The following is a 25,309-nucleotide window of genomic DNA, read 5'->3' as shown; positions in this document are numbered from 1 at the left end:
CCCAGATCCCTTTTGCAGGGCTGCTCTACACACACTCCTCTCCCAACTTATACCTGTGCCCAGATTTACTGCATCCCAGAATCTGGATTTGTTCTTGTTTAATTTCAGGCCACTGATAATTATCCAGTGCTCCAGTCTATTTCAGATCCCTCTGCAAGGCCTCTTGTCTCTGAAGAGAGTCAATAGCATCTCCTAGTTTAGTGTTGTCAGCAAATGGCCCATTCAAGTCCTGCATTCCAAATAATTTACAAACTTGTTGACCAGAACTGGTCCTACAGTGAATTCCTGAGGAACACCACTGATGATTGCTCACCAGGCAGATGTAGCCCCACACACTGAAACGCCCGAAGTTCTGACATTCATCCAGGTCTTCATCCAGTACACGGTGAACCTGATCATCACAAGAGCTAGTCCAGAAGAACACTTTGAGAGACAGCACTAAAAATCTTACCAAAATCTTACTAAATATTAGTAAAATAGAGAAAAGCCTCACTCACCACCTTCTTTTCATCCACAAGGCAAGTAACCCTATTATAGGTGGGTATCAAATTAATTAGGCAGGACTTTCCTTTTATGATCCCACAATGACTATGCCTGGTGATTGCACTGTCCTTGAAATACCTTTTAATAGCACACAGTTTGACCTGACATGCATCCAGTCAAAACACTTGTCCTCTGGATTCATTTAGCAGTGTAGAATTACTGTGCATCCTTTTCCTATATCGTTGCCTCTTACATCCCATATCAGATATTGCAGAGCTATTCACAGGCTCTGGAAAGAAATAAATTTTTTTATCATTGTAGGCTTCCCAAAGCCCAGTGTGTGCTTTACATTCTGAGAGATTTCTTTTTATCTTCTTGCAAATTTCCTTTTCCAAAGAAACCAAAGACACAGAACACTCACTGAAAGCATGAACAAGATGGAAATAAAGCAAATTATCATTTTATTCATAAATATCAAATATGCATAATTATCAGTGACCTTTAAGATTATGTTAAATTGGTAATATAAATTTCTTAGAGCTCATATAAGGCCCACAAAACCTTTTACTTCAGGCTTCCAGGAACTACATTTCTCTTAGAGGAAAATGTTAATTCCTCTGCTTTCAGCCAATTTGTTGCCTTTCTTATACTTGTACTTTATGCTCATCATTAACAGCTGCTGTGTATAAATATTTACTCTATTTTGTTAGCATGGTATCCAAGGAAATGATGTCTTTGTGATAGTACATTCTGGTTTTATGTCCTTCCTCTCCCCCACTAATAACTTCTGAAATTGCTGGCCAATTATTCTGAAGGAGTAGAGGTCTTGGAAAATTCCTTAGCAAGGTTGTGAAAACAGGCAGCTGGAGAAAGGATAAAGACTAACCAGACATGAAACTGAGCTCAGCTCAAGGCTCACAAGCAGAGAAAACCATACTGTGCTGTTACCACTGTGCTTTACTTGTGTATTCCTCTCTTCACGTTTCACTGGTGCCATATTAGCTTTAACAACCCATTGTCTCATTCGATGTCCAAGGTCTATGAAAAAGTGAAAAGAACAGGCTGAGCCCAGACAGACTTGTCTGGAGTCTTTGGAAACATTTACACACAACCAAATTCAGTCAAAATTTCATGGGTGAAACATCCAAAAATCTCTTCTCCAAAGGTGACATATTCCAATGATTCACTAACAAACTCTTCTGCTGTCTTTGTAATAACACCAGGGTTTTGGTACATTGTCATTGGAGCAGAAACACCATAAGGAATCACTATCTAAAATAAACAATAATATTAATAACAACAGTGTAATGCCATCTAACACTTACATAAGGCATTCTGAAGAATCCCATAGCATCTGACATATTTTAACTGATATTTGCAAGGGATTAGGGCACTATATGGAATTAGTGATCGTGCTATGGTGCAATAAGGAAAAAATCTGCATATAGAGGGGAGGCAGAACTTTTGCGGAGTCACCCAGCAGTTCACTAAGGACAGCTACACAATACAGATTTAGACATGTCAAGTATTCTTGAAGAATTTGCTAAAATGAAGGCTAATATGGCAAGATACAGCAACACCTGTGTGATATTTACCTTTGCCTTATAGTCTGCTTGTAGCGGTTGTAGAAGCGCTTATAAAAGCCTCGATAGAATGTAATCAAACAAAACAAAACAAACCATTAGCATAGGAAACTCAGTGCTTTCACTATGCTCAGAAATAAGTGTGAACATGTCCTTAACACAAATGGCTTAACATCATACAAGGCCCAGGGCATTGGTGGAAAACACAGAAATGAAGTTTTCAAGATACAGTTTCTGCTGGTGCACCCAGGCAAGGCTGACTCTTTCTCTGCCCCAGAAAGGATGGAACCTGGCACTGTCCTGAGCTGGACATGCAACAAGTATTACTGCAGACTGCACTGGAAGCTTTGACACTTTTATGAAAAAGTAGAGATATACACCCCCAAGTCCCACTTATTCTAGCTATTGCTTCGTGTAGCTCTGTGCTTGGGACAATCCCTACGGTGCCAGTCAGACACTTGCACTTGTTGCTTATTTTGCAGTGAAAAGTGGAGCAAAATGAAACTCGTGCCTTCAGTATTTACATGGCAGCATAACCTACAGATACATGTATCAAAGTTAAGTATTTCTGAATTTGAAGGAAAGTTTTAGCTTCAATCTTTTAGATTTATCTAAGTTTTTCTCCACACCATGAAGAGTATGCATTTACTAACTTTATGCAAATGTTGAATTTCTTTCAAGAGAGATTTTAGGAGTTAGGTCTTTGAGAAATAGTCAGAAACTTGATCATGTTGAATTGCTCTTCTGTAATAAAGAATATAAAAGTCCTAGTAAAGAAAAAAAAAGACTGTTTTTCAAATCCATAATTTGATAGTCTTAAAATTGTAACACTAACACTGTCATGATATTGCATGATATAATGCTGACAAATAAAATAATTTCCCTCCAGGGGATTAAAAAAATGTTACAAACAAACTAATGCAAACAAAAACCAAGCCAGAACAAAAGAAACCACAAAGCTAAAAGATACCTGAGAATGACAAAAGACAAAGAGACAACATAACCCTACTAATGTATGATATCAGTTGGAAATAACGTTAAGTAAACATTTTTAAGGATCTAAAACTGTCTGGTTTGAATGAAGTTCAAATTTTGAGTGATGAGGGATTTATATAAAAGGAGAAAAAGGAAATATAAAAACGATACTTTCTTACCAATAATACTTTTTTTTTTTGCCAATCTAAACTAGTTACATTCAAGATAATATCATTAGAATTTTTCATTTGAAGGAAACCTGAGCTGATCAAGTTACTTTTAGAGTTTTACTCAAAATCATTCATTCCTCACTTTTGCGAGTTCATGGATTCAAATTCAGAGCAAAAATTGAAGGTGAAATCTATGAAGTTAGGCAACTCACCAGTCACCTACCAGAAATTTTATTCTTGGTTCCATAAGCAAAACCTAGTACTTTTGTGCATCTACAGTTTTAAGTAAACTAGATAAATGAGTCTAGTAAAATTCTTCATTTCCCAGAATGAAGACAGATTGTGAGCACTGGTATAATACTATTTAATCAACGGCAAAATCATTCCAAGGATCAGACATATCCTGAGCTGACTTCATTTACATCATTTCACTGATTCCTGGTTGTCAGGTAGTGCTAATTTACATTACTTCCTTATTTCAGTGGAGCAATGCTGTTTATATACTGATCATTTGTTATACCGATACAATGCTTTGATAAACATTTAATGGGGGTTTCTTCACAGAGCAATGTGAAAGATTTACCTTAGTAGCTGAGTACATGTATGTGATGGACATGGGAAAGTACTCGAACCAGAGGACAGATTCAGAATTAGAACTTTCTGACTGAAATTTAGTTTAAACAGTTGCATTCTGTTTACACTTTACAGGATTATAGTAAAAGGCTGCATGAGCAGAAAACATTTTTTTCCCCAGAAGGCATAGGTCTCCTATTATACTGTGAAGTGTGCCTTCGAAAGACCCTTGTTTACAGTTTAGTTTGGTCTAAACCAGACAGGAATAACATCTTAAGTGAAAATTAAATGCCTGTCGCAATCAGAACCATGGGAACATTGTACATGCAATTGTACATCTAACAGAGAAAAAAGTCTGTCATCAGAGGAAAGTTTTTATTCTCCTAAGTAATTGGCAGATCCCCTTTGCTCTTTTGTCATCACATTCCTTTTCTTGCTCCATGGATCTGTTGGTTTAGCTTCCCCATTCACAGCTCCCTGTACACAAAACTCAAACCAACGCATTTAGCAACAATGAGGAAAAACAAAACAAAACAAAATGAAAATTAAACAATAAGAATTTTTTTTTCCCCAAAAAACTAAAAGCATGTACTGGCCTCTAAAATGCAGTATTTAACAATGTTTTCTAGAAAATCCATCCAAAGAGCCTAACTTCTAGTTTAAGGACCTCATATCTAAAATACATGTAGTACTAAAAAGAGGACAGAGATCCTTAATCACAGAGATTAATTAACACCTCTGATTAGTAATATGGGTATTTCCAGAGCTTGAAAAGTATTATTCCAAGCCAAACTACCACTCTTAGAAGAATAGACAATATATTCAAATACTGTTTCTTGCTTGATTAGGCCCATCACATCCTATTCTATTTCTGCCACACATTTTCAACTGGGGACAGATACATATTTTGTTTTCTGCTCTGTTCTACAATTAACTGACAATTTGTGGGAGTTCCTATACATATAATCATACAGCACTAACAGAAGTAGAAGATGATGATGATGATGATGATGATGATTATTACTAACAGAAGTTGAATCTTACTGATTGACATACTGTGAAGTCCACGAGTTAATGATAAAGCCTATCCACCACTAAAGGCATTGAAGGTAGAAGCTTAGCACAGTTCTAAGTTATAAAAAAAATACCTTGCTTGCATCTGTTTCAAAGTAATTTTTATCAACTATAAGACAAGTATTTAAAGAATTCTTTCCATTCCCCATCTTCCTGACAGGATTTTTGTACTGATTTTATTTTAATAACAAGATTTTACACTTGATCAAGCCATATATATAAAGCTCAAACATCTAAAATATGGCACATTCAACATTTTGGAAAATATTTTAGAAAAGCTTGTGGCCTGAAAATCATCTGAGCTGTCAAAAAATTTCAAAGGTTAGCCTTCTAAGCAGTGAGAGTCTTATGTTTATCCAAAGTTTTTCAATAGTTTCTGAATTTCATAATTTTTCAACATGGAATCATAACTGCAAGGAGAAAGTCAATTCCACATTCTTTTTGCATTTTCACTTCTGCCTGTAGCTGGATCAGAAATTGCAGAAAATCAGGACAATATATCATTTTTTCTGCAATGAGAAAGAGCTTTATGATCTTTTTAGTGCTAAGTATTATATTATTTTTTCATTCTTATTTTAGCAATATATTTAATAATGAATCTGATTTTTAAAGTGGAATTAGATGCATTTTTTCAGGTAAGAAATCAGCTTTTCTTTGTGCTTTTGAAGGGTATTATTGATAGGAAGCCTAAGTACCAAGGAGAAGTCATATTTACACTACGAATTTTGTCAGGACAGAAGTGTGACCTAACTTGTACAGGGCAGTAGTGAAAATAGTGCAAATTAATGGCACAATTTAATTGAATTCTTGTTATTTCCTGATTTTTTTTTTTTCAGTAGTGTCTTTGTGCTCAAGAGGATAGTAGGAGCAGTGTGGGGTTGACAAAGTCTGACAACACAGGTGAGTCACATCAGCTTGGATGAAGAGGAATTTCCAAGTAAACAGGGGAAAAGGTCCTTCTTTTGCAGTGCTGAAAATGGCAGTGACATCTGCAGGAGCCAGGATACCTGGACCTCAGGCATTACACTGCGAGAAATGGCAAACAGGATCTTAGCAGGAATCAAGACAGGGAGGGGAAAGGAAAATCCAGAAGATTTAAAAATTATTTGGACCTAACCAAGAGGAATGCTGGCTAGGAAAATACTTTCTTTTCTGTAATTTGGAGAAAAGTGAATATTGGTGGAACACTGAAAAGGATGTGGTTGCAGCAGTGGGGAAAGCAATGCCCAGGCACTGCAAAAACAAAAGAGGTTCATTCTGAGATGTAGGTAAAGTTGGAAATGATGAAATAAAAAACCTTCCATATCCAGACTAAGAGGGTACAGAATAGCATATTTATATATACCATTCAGATATTGCAGATATTTCTGTTCTTTGGACACAGAAATAGAATATATCCTAGGAGCAGAAATGTCACAAAGCTACTTACTGAATTTGCTTCCATTGACTGGAATTACATGATTCATTATCTTAAGTCATTAAGCAGCAGTACAAATTTGGGATGTAAATTTTGAAAGCCTGAGAAGGACAAACATCTGCTGTTAATTTTCATGTCGTTTTTAGAAAGACATGAAAGGCATGAAAGCCAAGGTTGAGATCTTCTGCTCATGTTCATGTTAACACGCTGCTTGCAAACAGCAGAGCAATACAAATCTTAATCAGAGTTGAAAAGCATGAAATACTAAATGTTCTTGGAGGGGAAGGAGCCAACCAAAATTAGCACCAAGAGGTAACAATACAGAATTAGGAGACAGTTCCTGGAGCTTCTGCCCTGCATTGATACAAAAACATGTTGGCAAAAGAGAACTGTGACAAAACCCACAGATACAGTGCTAAAATTCAAACTGCAGGTTTACATGTCTTGAAAACTTTAATTCTGATGCAAATCTCCCTGCATACCAAAATGAAAATGATTTGTGAAATGCTTTAGCGGTTTCAGCTGTAGTGTAAGGATGTGTTTCAACTGAGAAATTGTGTTAAAAATTTTCCAGTCAGTTCTGATCAAAATATTTCACAGGTAATAGAAACAGGTGGGTTCCTTAAATTAACACTGACATTCCTGCTGAAAACCACTGTCTGCTGATGAATTAAATGATAAAACACAGAAAAGCTAGCTGGTTACTCTAACGTAGGACTGATTTTTTTTAATGAAATACATTACAGCCCCAGAACAGATGGGAAGGTGTCACATACCTACCTGGAACAGAAATAATATTGCAGTTGACAAGGTCCAGCAGGAAGCAACAAAAGAGTAAATTCATCCTTAACCAAGAGTTTGAGGGAAGCAGCCTGCCTGAGATTCTCTGAGTTGGAAGAGAAGACGACATAAAAACTGAATGAATCCTGAGAGAGGTGCTAGGAAGATACACATTTAGAAATTCCAGCCTTTCCATTGCAAGTGATATAGAGGTAAATAACAATAAGGCAATGGAGAATTTGATCACATCCTTAATCCTGTCACTCAATTCAACTGCTGTAAATTAATTCCCGCACAAAGTAAACATTTAAATGAGGTTTCTTTTTTCTTTCTTTTTAAAAATTTTTCTTTCTTTTTTTTCAATTTGATTGGTTTGTTTGTTTATTTCCACATACTTAAGTAATGTGTCCCAAGAAACTAAGTTTTAATAACACTAACAAGAACCCAATATTTTCAGCAATGGTTGTGAATGGAGTGGACCCCATTGCACTACAAGCCAGCAGGGAGTCAGGGTGTCTGTTAATCCCTGTTATAACCAGGTCAGCTGCACTCTCCCCTCTATCACTGGATGCTTCCTGCAGTTTAGCTGAAAACTACCATTCTTCTTCTCTTCCAAGCATTTAGCCCAAATCAAAATATGCTTCTTCAGGCCCAGCTCCTTTCCAAGCCAACTGAACAGTTAATACTTGATTGTAGCAGGGGCAAAATCTGTGCCTTGTTCAATGAATTCCTCGTTGTTATATTTGAAGATGAAATCTACAGAATAATCCTAATTCTTATTTGTTTGGCCCATTAAGGAAGTGGCAGGGAAGAGGATTATGAAGCATTCCAACATTGCTAGCTAGTCAGGGAAAATACAATGTTAAGAATCAAATCTAGACAAAGGGCATAGTTCATCTAGTTAAACAAAGTGCTTCTCTTCAAGACCCAGAATATAGTGAGTTGCAGGTGAAGAGAAACACTATTTAACATAGTCTTTTTTTCACTGAAGTCACTGATGAGTGCTGTCTCTGGGGAACAGAAAAACAGACTGTTGCTAAAGCTGTTTGTGTATTGTTGCTGTTGTTTCATTTCTTTCACTATTAAAAGGATGACTTTCTTTAAAAATATTAAAAAACCTTCCAAAACCTCATCTTTTCACTTTTGCTTCATGAGTCATACCAGATAATGAGCCACAGGCTCATTATGTATACTTGGTTTTAAGCATCGGCTAACAAGTTGTTACAACACATCATTTATACAATGGTCTGTTAAATACACTGCCCCATAAAGTACTTGTCAATTAACAGGCCTTAATGACTGACCCAGAACACCAATATCCAAGTCCTTCAGATCTTTTTCAACTTTCTCATACACTGAATTTTTAGTGAAATAAGCTTGTATAAGCTTCATCTTTTGATCTGTGGCCATCTCTGTAACTAAAGAAAAACCCAAAACCAAGACCAACCAGTGAAGAAAACCTCAGTTCACATCTACTGAGAAAGAGGGGGAGCTGTAATAAGTAATGAGAGAAACAACCAGATGCCTTGCTATGTCCATCGTACATCAAGCAACTGTTTCAACCTTCTTACTGTAAGAAATAATACAACACAAGCATAACACTCTCACTCTACCCAGCTGTTTTCAGGAAAATGGCCTGGCAAACATAGGAAGCATTCCATCAATGGACTTCTTCTTACAAGACCTAAATAACATAAGATCTTGTAAGAAGACCTTTAGTCCTTCAGTAAGGTAAAAAAAAACAAATTCAGAAATAAGACACAGAGGACTTCTTCCCCTTGTTATCATAATATTTAGAGATGAACACTGTCAGCATACATTAGAAAAATGAATGTGGATGCCAGATCCCCTACACAGGCACAGCTTTGCAGAACAGTTTGAAAGAATTTTGATTGATAAGATAAGCACTTTAACAAGTGGAACTTATGTTTTTACACAAGAGGAAGGGTAAACAAGGATGGATGGGATGCAGCATTTTCTGTATTATTTTTTTTAATTCCTTGCTTATTTTAGCATTTGCACTTTCATAGTCTGAACCTTTCTTGAGATTTTGCAGCACTAGAAGGCATTTTAGGAAGACTATAGCTTAAATTTTACAAGGTCAATTAGAAAGGAAAGGGAAATGTGTGTGATTTTTCCAATATCATTTCTATGCAGGAGAGGAGCCCAGCTGTACATTGTCATTTTTTCAGCAGCTGATTTATTGCCGTTCATATTTTCAATGCAGTTTCATGAGGAACAGAAGTAGAAACTCTTATTTACTCATTTTTAAAGGCAAGGATGTCCTTTAAAAGGGCCCAGTAAGGTCTCCTCTAACTAGATGTTCACATTGTAAATTTTTGCTACTAAACCTGCTTTCAAGTTTTATGGGCAACCTGAAATCCAGATGAAGTTTGCAGAAAAAGTGACAGGCAAATTGACATTCTCAGTCTGCAATCTGATATTCTATTGACATATTGGAAATGTCAATAGAATATCAGATTGCAGACTCTCTGCAAGTGGCAGGAATTCAGGTGTACACTCATGGCAAAAATTGCACATGGCTTTTGGCAAAATGTCTCTTGCTGGTTTGTATTCTGATTTTATCATACAGAAGACAGAGAGCATTGCCTTGAATAGGAATCAGACATGCTGAATTATTACCCAGAAATTTTGTCTCATCCATTGGTGCTCATTCACTAAGAAGAGGCCTTGTGCCAGCTCCTATGGGAGAGCAAGGATGCAGAAAGCTGGGTCCAGCAGATCAATTTGCAACAAATCAGAACCTCTCTTGGAGTGGAGGATGAGATAAAGTTGCTCCTTTCCAGTTGTTCCTCTTTGCCCCTCAAAGCTCTTTGCAAACTGCAAGTTTCGACTATGTTACACTACTCAAGTAATGAAGTTTGAGGAGACAGCAAGCACACTCACTGCAGATCTGAAATGTGGGCTGCATCTTGTGTGCAGTTTTAGAGGACATCTGTCTCCATGACAGAAGAAAGGAGGAAGGACTGCCCTTTTTCTTGCCCTCTTTCTAAGCTGCACTTCTGTGTATGAAAGGGACAAAACATCCTTTGAACCTTCAACCTATAAAAGCAACTCTAGTGGCAAATGACCCTGTCATGGTCCCAGGCTGGGCGAATGGTGAAACTATAAATAAAAGGACATTGTGAGTGTAAATGCAGTGAGTGGGAAAGAACAGAACAACAGCTGGAGCAGACACCTACAGTGACCTTCTGTTTGAAGAGCTCTATAAACAAAATGAGATGGTCTTAAAAAGTATAGTGATGTTGTGGCCATCCTTCTCGTGGGCAATCAGAAGGGCAGCCAAAACTAGAGCAACATAAAAATGAGGATCAAACAAGCCATTTGGACTTTCTCTGCAACTCCTTGTCTGTACAAAACTGTATGGCTGCAATCGCACTGTCAGCCAACAAACAAGTACTCCAGATGGCTTTCCTCCATCTCTTATAAGAATAAACCAATATATTAAAAAACAATAAAACTCTCATGCTGACAAATGAATTACCCAGGGATAGCTCTTCAGAAAATTATAGCAGTTCTGCAAAGGAGAGAGCCAAAAACCAATTTCTAATGTTTCTTATGTCTCTCCCTCTCTATGACAGATTTATGATAGTCTTTGAAGATACAAGCTATTGCTTCTCTGTTTAAAAGTCCTAAGTGTCCTAGAAGTAAAAAAGCCTAGCTTTTCAAACACCAGGACAGGTTATTGTCTTTTTTCTTTTTTTCAAAATATTTTATTTTATTTTAAATAATGGTGCAAAAACTAATTTTAGGAAAATTAAAAGTGGAGCCAAGTTTTTCAATTCAATATGTTATAAGATGTATTGCTAAGACTTTTACATCTGACTTCTTCTGACCTTAGACCACTTGGGAATCTAATCTGCTGTCAGATAGGATAATGTGCTGCTTTTTGAAATTTACCAAAAAGATAATAAATCAGAATGTAGCATGAAGTTGTATAGGATATACAGCATTCCAGAATCACTCCACTCCTATTTAGATAGTTTAGAGAATTATAAAGATGTTCTGAAAATCAACACAGCAAAATGAATGCCCAAGTGGCACAAGAACTGATCATGAAAGGCCTTCTGGAAGTACTACAGCAACATCTGAATATAAAGAGAGAAGCGCTAAATCTTAGATGGTGTTCATATCCAGTGGAAGTTTACAGACAGGAGAGTAAATTGAGGAGCTTACCTTAAAGGACCAGCAAGACAAAACAAACATTTTTAAATGTCCTTTTAGGATGCAGAAAGGCTGTGTGAAATTATTTGTTTTATGCTAGTCAGTGAACTCACTATGTTACCTGCTTATTTCTTGGAGCAGGCAGAACAAGAGGCAGAGGACACAGCAGAGCAGATTGGAAACTCAGCCTATAGCAAGTAGGACAGCTGAATGAGTTAGCATCTTCATAGGTCTTTGTGGGATTAAGGTATATTTTGTCTTTGGCTGTGTGGGTTCCTTTTTATTCTACTTAATTCTATATTAGCAGACATAATTTCTGTATAGTTTCCTGCATCATCAAATCCAAATTCATGAACTGTGTGCTCTGCTAATCTAAAGCGCTACAGTTGTATTTTTATTGTATCTAAGGATGACACACCTTATTTTCCATTAAAAAAAATACTTGTTTCTACCAAAAAAAATACAAAACCCACAAAAACAAACAAGCAAAAAACCAACCAAACAAAGAAACCCGTATAATCCAACTCCAAAACAACCAATCAGAACAAATAAAATATATAAATTCCTACCAAACCCTACAAACCCCAAACACACTTGTGCTGAGGAATTTTGTATCTTGCAGAAGTACCTTTTTGTGTTTATTTGTTTGTTTGTTTGGCTTTAACAACAGTATGGTACACATCCTGAACATATAAATGGACCCTAATGTATTATTTTGCAAACAGGGCCTAGCTCTGCCTGTACAGCTTGCTCAGGAAATATGAGCAGATGAAATTAAACAGGACTGCAGTTAGTAGCATTCCATAATTTCTAATCCCCTGGTATTGTGGTTTGATCAGTGTTTCACAACTACAGTACCACATGTGTTAAATGAGCAGTATACCTGCGCTAGTGATTCTGTCTGCCCTCTGTAACACCTACTTTGGTATTTTTTATCTCGTTTTAAAAAAGCTTTCTAGTCTGAATGAATGGAAATCTGGTTTTCAATTCCAGTGTGTCTTTGGAGAAATGTTTTTCTTACTGTGGATTTCTGCTGGCTCCAGCTCTGAGTGCTGTTCTCAGGCACACCTGTGGCCCACAGAACTTGGAAAGCCAAACACTGAGATGTCTGTAATTACCCACAGTTTAGACTCTTTTAATTAATAGCACTCAGTATCCAAACAGATGTGGCAGTATAATTAGGCAAATAATACAATCACTTTGAAAATGGAGCAAGTCTTTTCAATATAACACCCAATGAACTGCAAAAAGTATTGTGTAGATCTTAAAACACAAGGAAACAAGAGTAATGTGTCCAGAGCTCCCTGCTGGTTCTAGTCCCTCCACATCAGATACTCTATGCTTTTCAGTGCTGTATTTTTCTCTCTTTCCTTTTGTTTGTGCCATCTATTTGTTATTAAGATACTAATTTCCAACCTGACACAATAAATAACAGATGACTCACTCTAGACTTCAGCTAAAACCTGCTGAAAACAATTGAAATACTTCATTTGGATTTGCCACCTATTTCAGTAAGTTGTGGGAAAGGCTATGACCACAACCAGGTGGAACAGTGTCTAAACCTCATCAGTGTAGCCTGACTTCTGGGGTCACACAGCACACCTCCCCACACCCTGGATTAGATGGATAACACTGCTGCTATCAGTGAAGCTTGGAGCAGTCACCGAACAATTGAAAAGCCATGGGTGTGTGCAGAAGGTGTAGGAGTGTTTGCAAGACAGGCAAGTCCTTCATTGCATGCTGCTACAAAGTGCAGTGCAGTATGGTCTCAGTTAGCAAGGTGTCCAGTGGGTGACCTTGTACTCATAGTGAGGAGGAATTTACAGCTTTGCTCATCAGATATCCCTTGCTTTCCAAGGGAAAACAACTCTATTCAGCCCCACAAAAAAAAAAAAAAAAAAGAAAAAAAAAGAAAAAAAAAGAAAAAAAAGAGGCATGTTGGATAGAAAATTTCTGGGTCCATTCCTCAATTTTGGTAGCTGTAGGTTGAAAATTTGCAGGCTTTTTAACCCAAGTCTGCCACATCTCCGACAGATGCTGCTCTCTTAGGTAAGTACCCTGGACCTGATACTCTGTTGGACTCAGCTGCTAAGCCTTCTTAAAGGCAGGTCTTTCCAACTTGTATATATACAGTCTTGGGTTGACACATACTTTTAAACATATAAATCAAGGAATCTGCTGGATAGAAGCCAGTGTAGAAAAAGAGACAGTGGAAAGAATGATTTTCATTCTAGCAATCTGTAAAGTTAATGGAGGATAAAAACTCATTTGACTCCTAAATAAATTCTAACTGTCAATCTTAAAGTATTTATACAAGACATTCACCAGGATTAATGGTTAATTTCCTTTGAAGAAAAGAAAGGGAACATTAATTCTAAAGGCACTCTATTTAACTGTTTCATCAAGAGTCAAATGTAATTTGAAAGCCTTAAAAAACCAACCAACCAACCAACCAACCAACCAACCAACCAATAAACAAACCTGGTACTTTGATTTCATTTTTAGTCCTCCTCTGCTCTGTTCCAAGAACTACTTTAAAGGTAACCAATTTATCTGTATTTACAGATTTTTAGGGGCATATAAAGGCAGAAAAGAGCACACATTCACTTTTTTTCAGCCCATTACACTCTTCGAAAGAAAGCATATATTTTTAGAGAGATCTATGTCTAGAAAAGCTCAAGGGACAGAGTAATATAAAAAAGTTTTTAGTATTGGAGAAATACTTGGAGGTACAGCCGTAGCAATATCTAGCACCCTGCTGTGCTAGAAAAACAAGGGAAAAAACTTGCAGATCCCTGTAACGCCAGCCTGGTAAATGGGAGGATAATTTTGAGACAAATGCTTACCAAATTCAGTTTTTCAAAAGTTCTCCTTTTCATCACTATAGTTAATCCACTTCTTGCCAGGTACAAGAGAGGAACGTAAAATTGTTAGGAAACCGTAAGGTGACAAGAATCTTTCCATTTTTTACAGTTTTGCAAAAACAAAAATAATGAATTTTGAAATTGTTTTCATTCACCTGTCACTTGCCCAATGGATAAATAAGAGATGTTAAAACCAGGCCAAAAAATAATCAGTCTTCTAAAGACTTCCAGAATATTTCCTTTACTGTATAATTTTGGACCCTTACAAGAAAAATATACTGGACAACAATCAAATCCCAATAACAGGAAAAAAATAAAAATAATTTGAGCCAACTTCAAATGAATGAAAGTCTTCAGGGAGTGAAAATCACACAGAATTTCTGAGAAACGCTTTTTTTTTTCCTTTTAATTTTTATTTGGGAGCCTAGTCATGTTGCTGGCTTTACAGTAATTTTACAGCATCACCTTCCATCATCCTATCTTTTTCCTGAGGAAGTACATTAAGCCTATTGAATTGAAGGCCTAACAGCTAGAAAAGATTTGGACCTTATTAATTTTTATTGAATATAAATTAGATCTGATTCAGGTTTGATGGATAAATTTTAACTGTTTTTTTTCTTATTTTTAATTAAATGCAAATTTAAAAGAAACAAATATTTTAAAATCAAAGGAAAAAAGGTGAATTATACACATAAATATTCAGAATAGAGTCACAAAAATGTACATCCACAAAGACGTTGGCAATAGCTGAAATTCTATAGCTGCAAACACTATTTAACATAACAATCCATTTATTGTCAATTTGGTGTAACCATGTGCAGAATAACTGCAGAACAAACACAGAATGGTTTTCTTCTGATTTTCTGAGGCCTCCCATTCCCATCAGATTTTTAGGCAAAGTCAGAGAAAGAATCATGGCCAGTTTTTGAAATGAAGTTATTAACAATTGTCAGCTGAGCTGAGTGTATAAAGAAAGATAAAACTAAAACTAGAAAAATGCCTCTGAGAGAAAGGAGAAAGAGAGCTAAATTAGCCATCACAAAACATAAAGCTTATACCATCTGCAAGAACCTTCTGATTTGCCTAGAAGAAGAAATAACTGCCAAAGGCCATCCACTGAAGATCCACTCATTTCTATAGCTGATTTGCTGCAACATGTTCTTCTTAAAACTATTTGAGGAAACAGTTTGTCCTGTTGGGTTCTCATGAGACAATGCAGAGAATGTTAAGAAATAAGGACCTTTGTTCAAAAACTTTCTCCATCAAGAGTACAAGGGAATATTGCCCTGTTAAAGGCATCAGTCACAACCATTTGCATTTTCAACCTTTCTCACAATTCCATGTTGTGTGGATCCTCTAACATAATTGATGAGGGCTCCAAAGACACCTGCACAGACTTGGGTGCTTTGGGGTTTCAAAAGTCTGCTTTAAGTCCACTTGAAGCTCTCAAGTAGAGAACTATAACTGCCTACATATTGGTAGATTTTCCATTGTCTATAAGGAATTTAACTCAAAGCATTTTCAGTCAGAGGTGCGGTCTGCATTTCCAGGGTCACTTGCTCCTTTCTGTCATTTGGGGTGTTTGCATAGGGATTGTTTAGACTTTTGCATCTTAGGACCCAAGACCAATTACCAGCCATGTAATACACAAAATAAAAAAAGTTCTGCTTCACTGGGCTTCTCAGTATCATACATTTGTCTCTGTATGTCATTTGATAGAAAACCCCCTCCTAAAACCTAACTATAAAAGGATTCTTACTGCTAAGGTTGCATTGTATTTCACCCAAAAGCACATACTTAGGGCAACCTTATAAAAGTGTTACCTGTCAGGCGAGGGGAACCTCTCTTGCTGCTGTGCACCAGACTAACCAGAAATCAAGGCAAAGGAAGTCTCTAGTCTCTTTTGATTAGTCTCTGACTAGTCTCTTTTTCTTCCTCACCCACAAAGAAAATGTGTATCCTTCCAGAAACAGGTTTGTAGGACACTGTAATTACCATGAGATACAAACAGACCCTCAAGTAAACAAAAATAATTGTGCTTAGAATTCCCTGGCCACCTGCAGGAAAGGTTAAACCGGGCTTATATTTCAAATGACGGTAACTTTTAGTGCTGATGTCTTTAGCACAAAGAATTTTCCTAATATACAAAGGCTTTGACGTTAAAGAATGGTTGTTTCCTTTCACAATAAAGAAGCAGCACTGGCTCCCAGCCAGTGTGTAATGGGAGGCCGCATATGTTAGGAAATCCTGACTCCCAGTGGCAAAGGACTAAAATGCTTCTGAGACTCAGTCTGCCTAAATATAAGATCATTATTAACAACTCCAGCCGTAAAGAATCATGACACCTAAGCATTTAGAAATAGGGTTAATGATAACGAAAATTCAAACAGAATCAGCACTCTGGGATCTCAAAAATGCATTATTAAAAAGTTCAAATCTACATTAAATGAATATTATGTCCCTCTGCATTTTCTAGCATGTTTTTACAGCCCAGTCTGAATTGATTTTTTAAACAATAAAGCTCCATGAAAGGCAAGATAGGTTTTAAATTCAAACCATGACAGCACCTGGGGGTGCTGGTTAACAGTTGGCTGAACATGAGCCAGCAGTGTGCCCAGGTGGCCAAGAAGGCCAATGGCATCCTGGCTAGTATCAGGAATAGTGTGGCCAGCAGGAGCAGGGGGTCATCCTTCCCCTGTACTCAGCACTGGTGAGGCCACACCTGGAGTATTGCATCCAGTTCTGGGCCCCTCAGTTTAGGAGGAACATTGAGATGCTTGAGCGTGTCCAAAGGAGAGCAAAGAGGCTGGTGAGGGGCTGGGAACACAAGCCATATGAAGAACGACTGAGGGAGCTGGGGTTGTTCAGCCTGGAGAAAAGGAGACTCAGAGGTGACCTTATCACTCTCTACAACTTCCTGAAGGGTGGCTGTAGTGAGCTGGGGGTCGGTCTCTTTCTCTGGGCAACAACAGACAGAACAAGAGGACACAGTCTCAAGCTGCGCCAAGGGAGATACAAGCTAGAATTAAGGAGGAAGTTTTTCACAGAAAGAGTGGTCAGATACTGGAATCATCTGCCCAGGGAGGTGGTGGAGTCACCATCCCTCGATGTGTTTAAAGAAAGACTGGATGTGGTGCTTGGTGCAGTGTTCTAGTTGAGGTGTTGGAGTGTGGGTTAGACTTGATGATCTTAAAGGTCTCTTCCAACCTAGAAATTCTGTATGATTCTGTGATTCTGTGATACTGCATGTGACTGCTACATTTGCCTTGACAAATTCACTATATTCTACATGGGTCACTAGATGCAATAATTTAAAATCCTTATTAATGCTTTGCGGAATCTGTAGTTGCCTACAGTAATCTTCAACTTCCTAGAGAAGACTCTTCTCTAGGACTGTACTGATATAATACTGATATGATCCATGTTTCACCTTTTGTCTTTCTTTAACTAGGATTCAGAACTGTAGGGTCCCTACAAATCAAAAACTCATTCATTCTGATTCAAATATTTCACCCCAGGTTCTGGTCCAGCAGACCAGAACTGAGATGACAGAGCAGGATGATCTAGCAATTTTTCTGCTAGCTCTGTGCAATGCAAGGAGAATAGCAGTATTTCCACGAATAAATCCAAGATCAAGTGGAGAAAAAAGAATACTTTGCAACCAGGGCAGGAAAATTCAGATCATATTTAACAGGTATTATACTGCTGTAATATTACACAGACTTTCAGGACAAGAAACAAATATGTAAGATTCGAGGAGCTGTTAAATTAGGAAATGAATGGATCTTAAATAAATGAGGTTTGTCTCAAAATGGTCTGCTGAAACACTGATTGAACACAAGCACTGGCCTGACTTACAAATAATGACCTATTAACAGTAACAAGAAACAAGACTGGTGATCGCATGAACAAAACCACATCCTGCTTATGCCCTGACATCACATGAGAAGGGTGAAGAAGCCAAACCATAAATCTCAGAATATGCCACAGCCTTGTCCATAAACCCAGTATGTCTGAAGTGGTACGTCAGTAACAGATGATAAAGCACATCTGTAGTTACTACACCACAAAAGCAGAACAAACAATAACCTACATCAGTACCTGAAATGATATTCCTTGAGTAGAGATGTGACAGACAAGCAGCAGACTCACAGATGACTTACTTTTGTTTCTTCTTGGAAGTCTGGTGAGTTTAAACCTTACCAACCCAAGAACTAATGGACCAAGTGTAACAGAAGCCTGGCTTTTCAAGTACATACAGCAAACTAGATCCAAAAAATTCCAGTACTCTGACATCACAGCAGTCAGTTAAAAGGTCCGGGTCTTCATCTTCAAGGTCAGTCATTCAAAACAACTCATCTACTCAAAACACATGTAGAGCCTTCAGGGAAGCCTGGATATTCATTCAGAAGAGGATAAACTTGAGTTCCACATCTGCTTGCCTCTCAATACAAGCTTGTGAAACAAAAGGTCTGTGTCCTGGCATCAAAAAAGTTGTGTTCTGAGACCTCGGCTGTATGTTCTTCATACAGCTCCAGGCAGCTTTTGAGCTTAAGAGACTTTGTAGAGTCCTGTATCTAGGCATAAACCTTGGAAACAAGAGTATGGAACCTGTAGATTCTGTAATCTCTCTCTGGACCTCAGCCTGCTGAGTTTTATCCAATGAACCACCTACTGGGATCTCTACATATAACTAAACACAGGAAACCACATTCCATTAGCCTTCCAAAACACAAAAGCAGCTCTCCTTAGAATCCTGTGCATATGCTACCAAGTGTGGAGTCCTTAAATTGGTTGTGACTCTTTATCAGCCCATATCTGATCTCAGGACATCAGAAAGAAATTAATCACTTAACATCAGAACTCATACTCTAGAAGACTGTGCCCATCAAACAAGGCTTGTCTTCACATCAGCACATAACACCAGAGGAACCTACACCAGAAGAACATCAGAGAATTTTGTATCCTGACATCAGAGCAGCAAGACAGCAGTGCTGAGCCAGAACCTCTGAAGGCACACAAATATTAAAACAGAAGGATCAGATTTATTTATCTACAAGCCACACACAAATGTGTGCTTCTACTTCAGCCAGCAAGATGATGTGCCAAACTATGAGCTCATGTGGTGTGGGCTTGGGATCTGTCCCACAGAGCAGTAGCTGAGCTTCAATCAAAGGGACCACCTGGAGAGGATGGTACATCTCAGCATGGAGAAAGATGACTTTCAGTCATCCCACAAATGCCAAAAATAATGAACAAATGTTCCACAAAATCTATCCAGCTCTAGCCAAGTTTTAAAAAAAGACATCAGTGGGTTTACTCTTTCTTATGGCATAATGCAGCCATTCACATGTTATAGCTGGCCATTTAATGGGATTTACTCTTTCAGAACCCATACAGCACAAACAAAGCAGAATAATGACAGAGGCTCCAATCTAGACATTCACAAGTTCTTGCAGCCTTCACATGGATAAAATATCACAGAAAATTAGTTCAGCTGCATAAACAGAGGACTTCACCCAGACACACGATAAAAAAGTTTAGGCATTTTTGATACCTGCTCTCCCTGTATTGATCCCATCCCATTCCCCCTGACCTATGTATTCATCAGAGCCTTCCAATTTATTTATTAATACTGCAACTCAGTGAATAGACAGGAGGCAGCATTTTCCCTTCTCTCCCATGGGTTTTTTTTCACAACTATGCCAAAGGTTAAACTCTAATACCTGGGATTTTTCTCTAATACCTGGTATTTGTCTTTGAGTGTTCTACATTCAGTGTTCTTTCAAAAGTGGTTATTGCATTGCCATTCCCAGCAACGGCAGTCATAAGGTATCTAGGTGTTTAAACAATGCATAATGAAAAGACTAGCAAAAATCTTGTAAATCGATACAATTTTTTTTCTTTTTCTGTGACATACATTTTATAATCTATGAGCAGAAGGCATCACTCTAAACTCTTGCATGTTACAGGACATTCTTTGCCACCCAGTCACCTCAGCCCTCAAGACAGCAACTCTTGATTCATTGCAGTTTAGCTTCTAGAAAGGGAGGCAGTTTAGAAAGAAGACACCAAGGAGAAAATGTACTGCTCAGTCACAATCAATAATAGCAAGGCTGGTACAACACCATACAAGGCCATCCTGCCCTCAGTGCTGACTAGCATGGGTTAATGGAAGGTACTGCTGCAGTGACTCTGCACAGCAGCGGCTACAGGGACAGCACAGATATCCTCTTCCTCCTGCAGCCTCCTAGAGCTCCTGACTCTGAATTAAACCATTAGGATCCCTTATACTTTCTATAACTTGTAGTTTATATTAATTTATACAAGTTTCTCCCTTATTGGTTATTTCAGATAAAACTTTCAATATCTGTTTGCAAGTGTAAAGGCTACAAAATTACATTTTGTGTGTTAATACTGGACCAGGCCATGGCAGATTAGCCATGAAACTGGGAGAAAAGGGACAATTTAGGAGATTTCCTTTTCTGGACAGACAATAGGCCCTCTTTTGAATCACTCATTTTAGTTCCCTGGTTTGATGAGATGACTGAGGCCCGAATGACTTTCCTCTGAAATGCACCACTGGTTTCCTTTCAGAATCTGATTAAAGCTATTCTGGTTATCCAGGAGAGAAAGATTAGGACCATGATTTGTCACAGTAGCTTTGAATTCTTGAATAATTTTACTAATTTGAAGACACTGGTGGAGGGATAGAAATCGTCATTTTGTTAAGGTAAAATGAAAGGTAGGTAATCTATTTTACCTGAAGGAATATGCTTTTCCAACCCCAACTCCTGCTCCTGTGACCACTGGAGAAAGAAAAAATTATATGGATTACATTTGGATCTCTGGTTTGGCTTCTTCTCTTTGAATTGCTAAATCTTCACCATCTGCATTTCCTGAATGATACAACCTAAATGTCTCCACTGAAGAATAGAACCAGTCTTCTAAATTTTCTTCCTTGTGACCTATGCACCTCTTAGTTCATTCAGAATTTTCTGTCATTAAAGCAAATCTCTCCCCAAGGTAGCCCATGTGGTACAGGAGGTAACTATTACTCTCATTTTCAGGTGTCTACAAGCAACAAGTCAATTGCTGAAGAGCTGGCAGAATTTTCTTCCATGTATGTATCTTCACAAGTTCTGTTTTGCAAGCTTTGAAAGTATATGCTGGTGGCAGAATGGTAGGAGATAAAGACTACCTGAAACTGATACAACAGTTTCTCACAAAAATTACTATCTGTAAGGAAAGACCACATCAAACTTGCCACCACCTATAAACTGCTCTTCCTTCAGAGATGTACTACTAAGTTTACTTTTGAATTTAGTCTTATTGTGAAAATAAACAAATCCTGGCATTTGTAAAGTATCCTGAACTTTTAATATTATGCATATAGATACCAAAGAGGAACTATAAAAATAAAAATTCTTAACACCTTGGAAATACAGAAGAAATGATATAGCAAAGCACCAAAGCAGTTCCAAGGTAAACCTGGTATGTTTTAGAGCAAATGAAAAACTAGTCAATATAAAAAAATGTGAATTAAGGACTTCTGTGTTGACAGAGACACAGAAAGCAAAGTAGTTTTGAATGGTTAGGTGTTGCCAACAGAAGAACAATTACTCTCTCATTTCAAAGGGAAATGAGATCCCAGTGAAGAAGCCGTGGGTAGTTTCCTAACAGACCTGTAGATGAAAAGTGAAGAGTCCATTGAAAAACAAGCTTCCACACGCTAACTTTAATTTTCATGATTTTCAGAATCTCATGTGCCACATGACAATGCAAATTATCTGAGCCTTATGAATTTTACTGGGGCCAAAAGACTTTGTTTATAAAAACACAGCATAAAGGTCCATTGAAAGAAACAAGTCTTCCAACCTTAAGTGAAAAGATAGATTCTACACAGAAAGTTCCATATGCTGTTCCTCATCTCATACACAGAAGGGAGGTCTGTGCCTCACTTAAGTCAAAATGAGACCTATGCACTGCCTTAGAAGTGTGTGGCATTCAGGGAGGATTTATTTTATTAATCCACATGAATGGATTTATTAATCCACTAGGAGATGTGGTAGTTAAACATATATTTAATAGTCAATTATATATTTAATTGATGTATTTTATATATGTAATAATTTTATATATTTAGTACCATCAAGTCTAATGCAGGAAAAAGGAATCAAACACAAGTCTACTGTTCAGGTAATTTCTAAACAAGAAGCTGCTATCAGCAACATCGGCAGCCAAGGAACGCAGGAGTGGCAGCACCTGTTCATCCTTACTTTATACTAGTCATCTAACAAGCTTAAGAAACACATGAATGATCAATAGGAAGAAGTAGGTGCTTGTTAAATTCTGTGTTATTCTACAAGAATGCATACTATCTTAAAAAACACTGCCAACCTGCAGCCTTTGAAGATTTTAGACTAAAGTAAATTTAGTTCATTAATGGTATCATTAAGGATAGGTCAGCAATTTGGAAAAGAATACACTGGAGCCACATCAGCAGGAAGAAGAAAAGTTGCTTTGAAAACTGGAGAACATATGCTAGACATAAACTAGCAACTTCACATACCAGAAAACTGAGAATCTGAGCAATGCTACTAAAATAAAAGCATTTGCAGCAGAGAGAAAACAGCAGAAGTAGCAACAGGGAGAGAATTCACATCTACACACCACGGTGTGAGCTGCTACCAGTCTGATCAGTTTTCTATTCTCCCCAGGTATACAAAACCTTCAGGTTCATAAACCTAAAGCTTTAGGAGAAAAGAGAAAGGAACCAAGCAAAAAGAAATGCAAGGAAAACCACTCCTGATTAGTTATGTAACAATCCACCACCCAATTAAAAGCGAAAGTGAAGTAGTTTCCTTTACCTGCCTGTTCTCCCACTGACCAAGAGAAAACCAAAGGCAAAGTACTTCAGATATATGGAAAAAGGTCTCTCATAAATCTGATGCATTTTATCAGAGTACAGAAACAGATCAGAGCCCCAACAAGACTGAGTAGCTGATGCTGGAACACTTCCATGGTGAGAGAAGGTAGTGAGCTTGTATGAATCAGCCATTCTCTGCATGGAAAATGCCTCTTTCCAGCACACAGTTAGTCTCTGAGCCTTGGCAGAGAAGTGAGATGATGAATCAAGTCACATGATTTCATTTTCCAGGAAATGTCCAGGATTTAGATTAGAATAACATCACTACATTACACCCACATTTGTAAACTATTGAGAAAATCCAAACTAAACAATGATTTCTAATGTTGGCCTTGGGGGAAAGGTTTCACTTCTTTTCTGGAAACTACACAAACCCAAAAAACTAACTTTATTGTGACTGTTTACCATTCATAGAGACTGGAGATGTATCTAAACCAAACCTTTAAAAAAGAATACCCTAAACAGAGATCAACACTACTTCTTACAGTGAAGAGTTAAATTGTGGCCCAGACATTTCCAGGTCAAATTCACACTGGAATCAGAAAAAAGATTTATCCTGTTATATTACTGACACCTTCAGTCAGAAACCCACAACTGTTCAGATTCTTTACAAGACAATGTCTGAACCACAGACAGAAGGAAGGTGACACTAGCTTATCTGTAACAAGAAGATAAAAAATCATTACTGTCTTAGCTTGACAACAACCCAGTTTCCTCACACTAAAGCTGCCTTAATTTTCCTCTTAGGGTTCACCTCATAAGTAAGCCAGGCCAAACAAATAAAAAAGTATTGAATATTACATTTACAAAAGTATTTACAATCAATCACAAATAACCAAAAAATTACTCACTGTTCAAGGATTACTTTAAATTTGAAGAGGTATCACTGCTTTCTACATGTAAAAAATAATGCTGAATACCTCATTTAAATTAATGCACCCAAAATTTATAAGAATCCCTTCTATTTGATGATGAAATCAAAACACAATCTTCCACAGTGGTCAGTCTTCTATTCTGGACTTCCATGTTCCGTTTCCATTTTCTTTTCCTGTGGTTGGTGATGAGTCTCAGATAGGTCTACAGAGCATCATGGCCCAATATAAGTAAATAAGGCCAAGAAAATGAGAAGAAAATTAATAAATCCTTAAGAATGTGAAGAAATCTTCAGTCTAAGTGTGTTTTTTCTGAGGTAAGTTTTTTGCCACAGGAATCACTGCAAGAAATTTACAGTGAATGGGTAGAAAGTCCCTTGGGTGACCACATTTTCTCTCACTTAATCTCACTTCACTACAGTGAGGTCACTGCTAAAAAATCCCCACAAAATTTAGAGCATGAACAGATCAATGGACAATATTTTTTTTCTGGTCCAGTAATGATTTTTCTTTGTATGTTTCCTTGTAAATATACCCTGACATTTGTAATGGTATGAATGTAATATTTAAAACCTTAAGTTCATTAATATGAAATCTGTAGAAAAGTAAACAGCTGTATCCTAAAAAATCAGTTTTAAGTTTCTATCCTATTAACTGAAAAACACAATTATTGATGTTCTTGATGAAACAGCCATACAACTTCCTAAATTCTAACATGATAGTTGTGCCTGGTTGAGCCCATATTGCCAGAATTTTAATCAGCAAATTTACTGAAATCAACAGTATCTCAGATATAGAGGAAAACAGAAAGTGACTGAAGCTGGGTTTCTTTGTGAAAGTATGCAAGCAGTTGCAAGTACTTCTAGATAGTACCTATTTCTTGTTATTCCTAGATTTATTTTTTAAATTATTCTGAGTAACACTGTCATAAAGACTATGATTATCAGGTCTGTATTTTGGGTGAGAAATCTAAGTCTGAAGCACTTCAAAAACATTATATGAACAAGAAATTATATAAAATCACTTCACTATGGTACAGAATGAGCAAAAGAAACTACCTCAAGTACACTAGAGGAGTTAATCATATAAAAAGCAAATATTAGTGTTGTTCATGTGCTTGGGACAATTGAATGTGTCCATCCCAAAAAAAAAGTAACCCAAAAAAAAAACACCTGTTAAAACTGTAATCTGTATAATTTTATTTATTAAATGTAGAGCAAAATATTAATTAATTATATGCAAATGTTAAGTGTTCCTTTGTGGGAACTACATCTTATTTAGCAGTTGCATTTTTGTGTTCTTCAGTATCGCAATCAAATGGCACTCATACTAATTTAATAATAAATGAAAACTTTCCAATACCTTCTCTCATGGAAGAGAGTTAAGAGTCAGTAATTGAAATTG

At 37.2% G+C, this 25,309-nt stretch overlaps 1 protein-coding gene across 1 annotated transcript; it reads right to left on the bottom strand.

Annotated features, from left to right (window-relative positions):
• Window positions 1-702: 702 nt before the first annotated feature.
• On the bottom strand, window positions 703-24,935 carry HSD17B3 (hydroxysteroid 17-beta dehydrogenase 3). The gene is given in 9 exon segments (XM_059836996.1): window positions 703-1,755; window positions 2,296-2,419; window positions 3,795-3,875; window positions 7,052-7,090; window positions 7,830-7,896; window positions 8,360-8,473; window positions 14,077-14,148; window positions 20,869-20,913; window positions 22,975-24,935. Coding segments are annotated over 9 exon segments (867 nt in total). The 5' UTR covers window positions 23,129-24,935; the 3' UTR covers window positions 703-1,584.
• Window positions 24,936-25,309: the final 374 nt, after the last annotated feature.

The sequence above is a fragment of the Haemorhous mexicanus genome, chromosome Z (assembly GCF_027477595.1).
Source record: "Haemorhous mexicanus isolate bHaeMex1 chromosome Z, bHaeMex1.pri, whole genome shotgun sequence".
In the NCBI taxonomy this organism is placed as follows: Eukaryota; Metazoa; Chordata; class Aves; order Passeriformes; family Fringillidae; genus Haemorhous; species Haemorhous mexicanus.
Note: the sequence above shows the minus strand (reverse complement) of the source record. Positions and strands in the feature narration are given on the sequence as shown.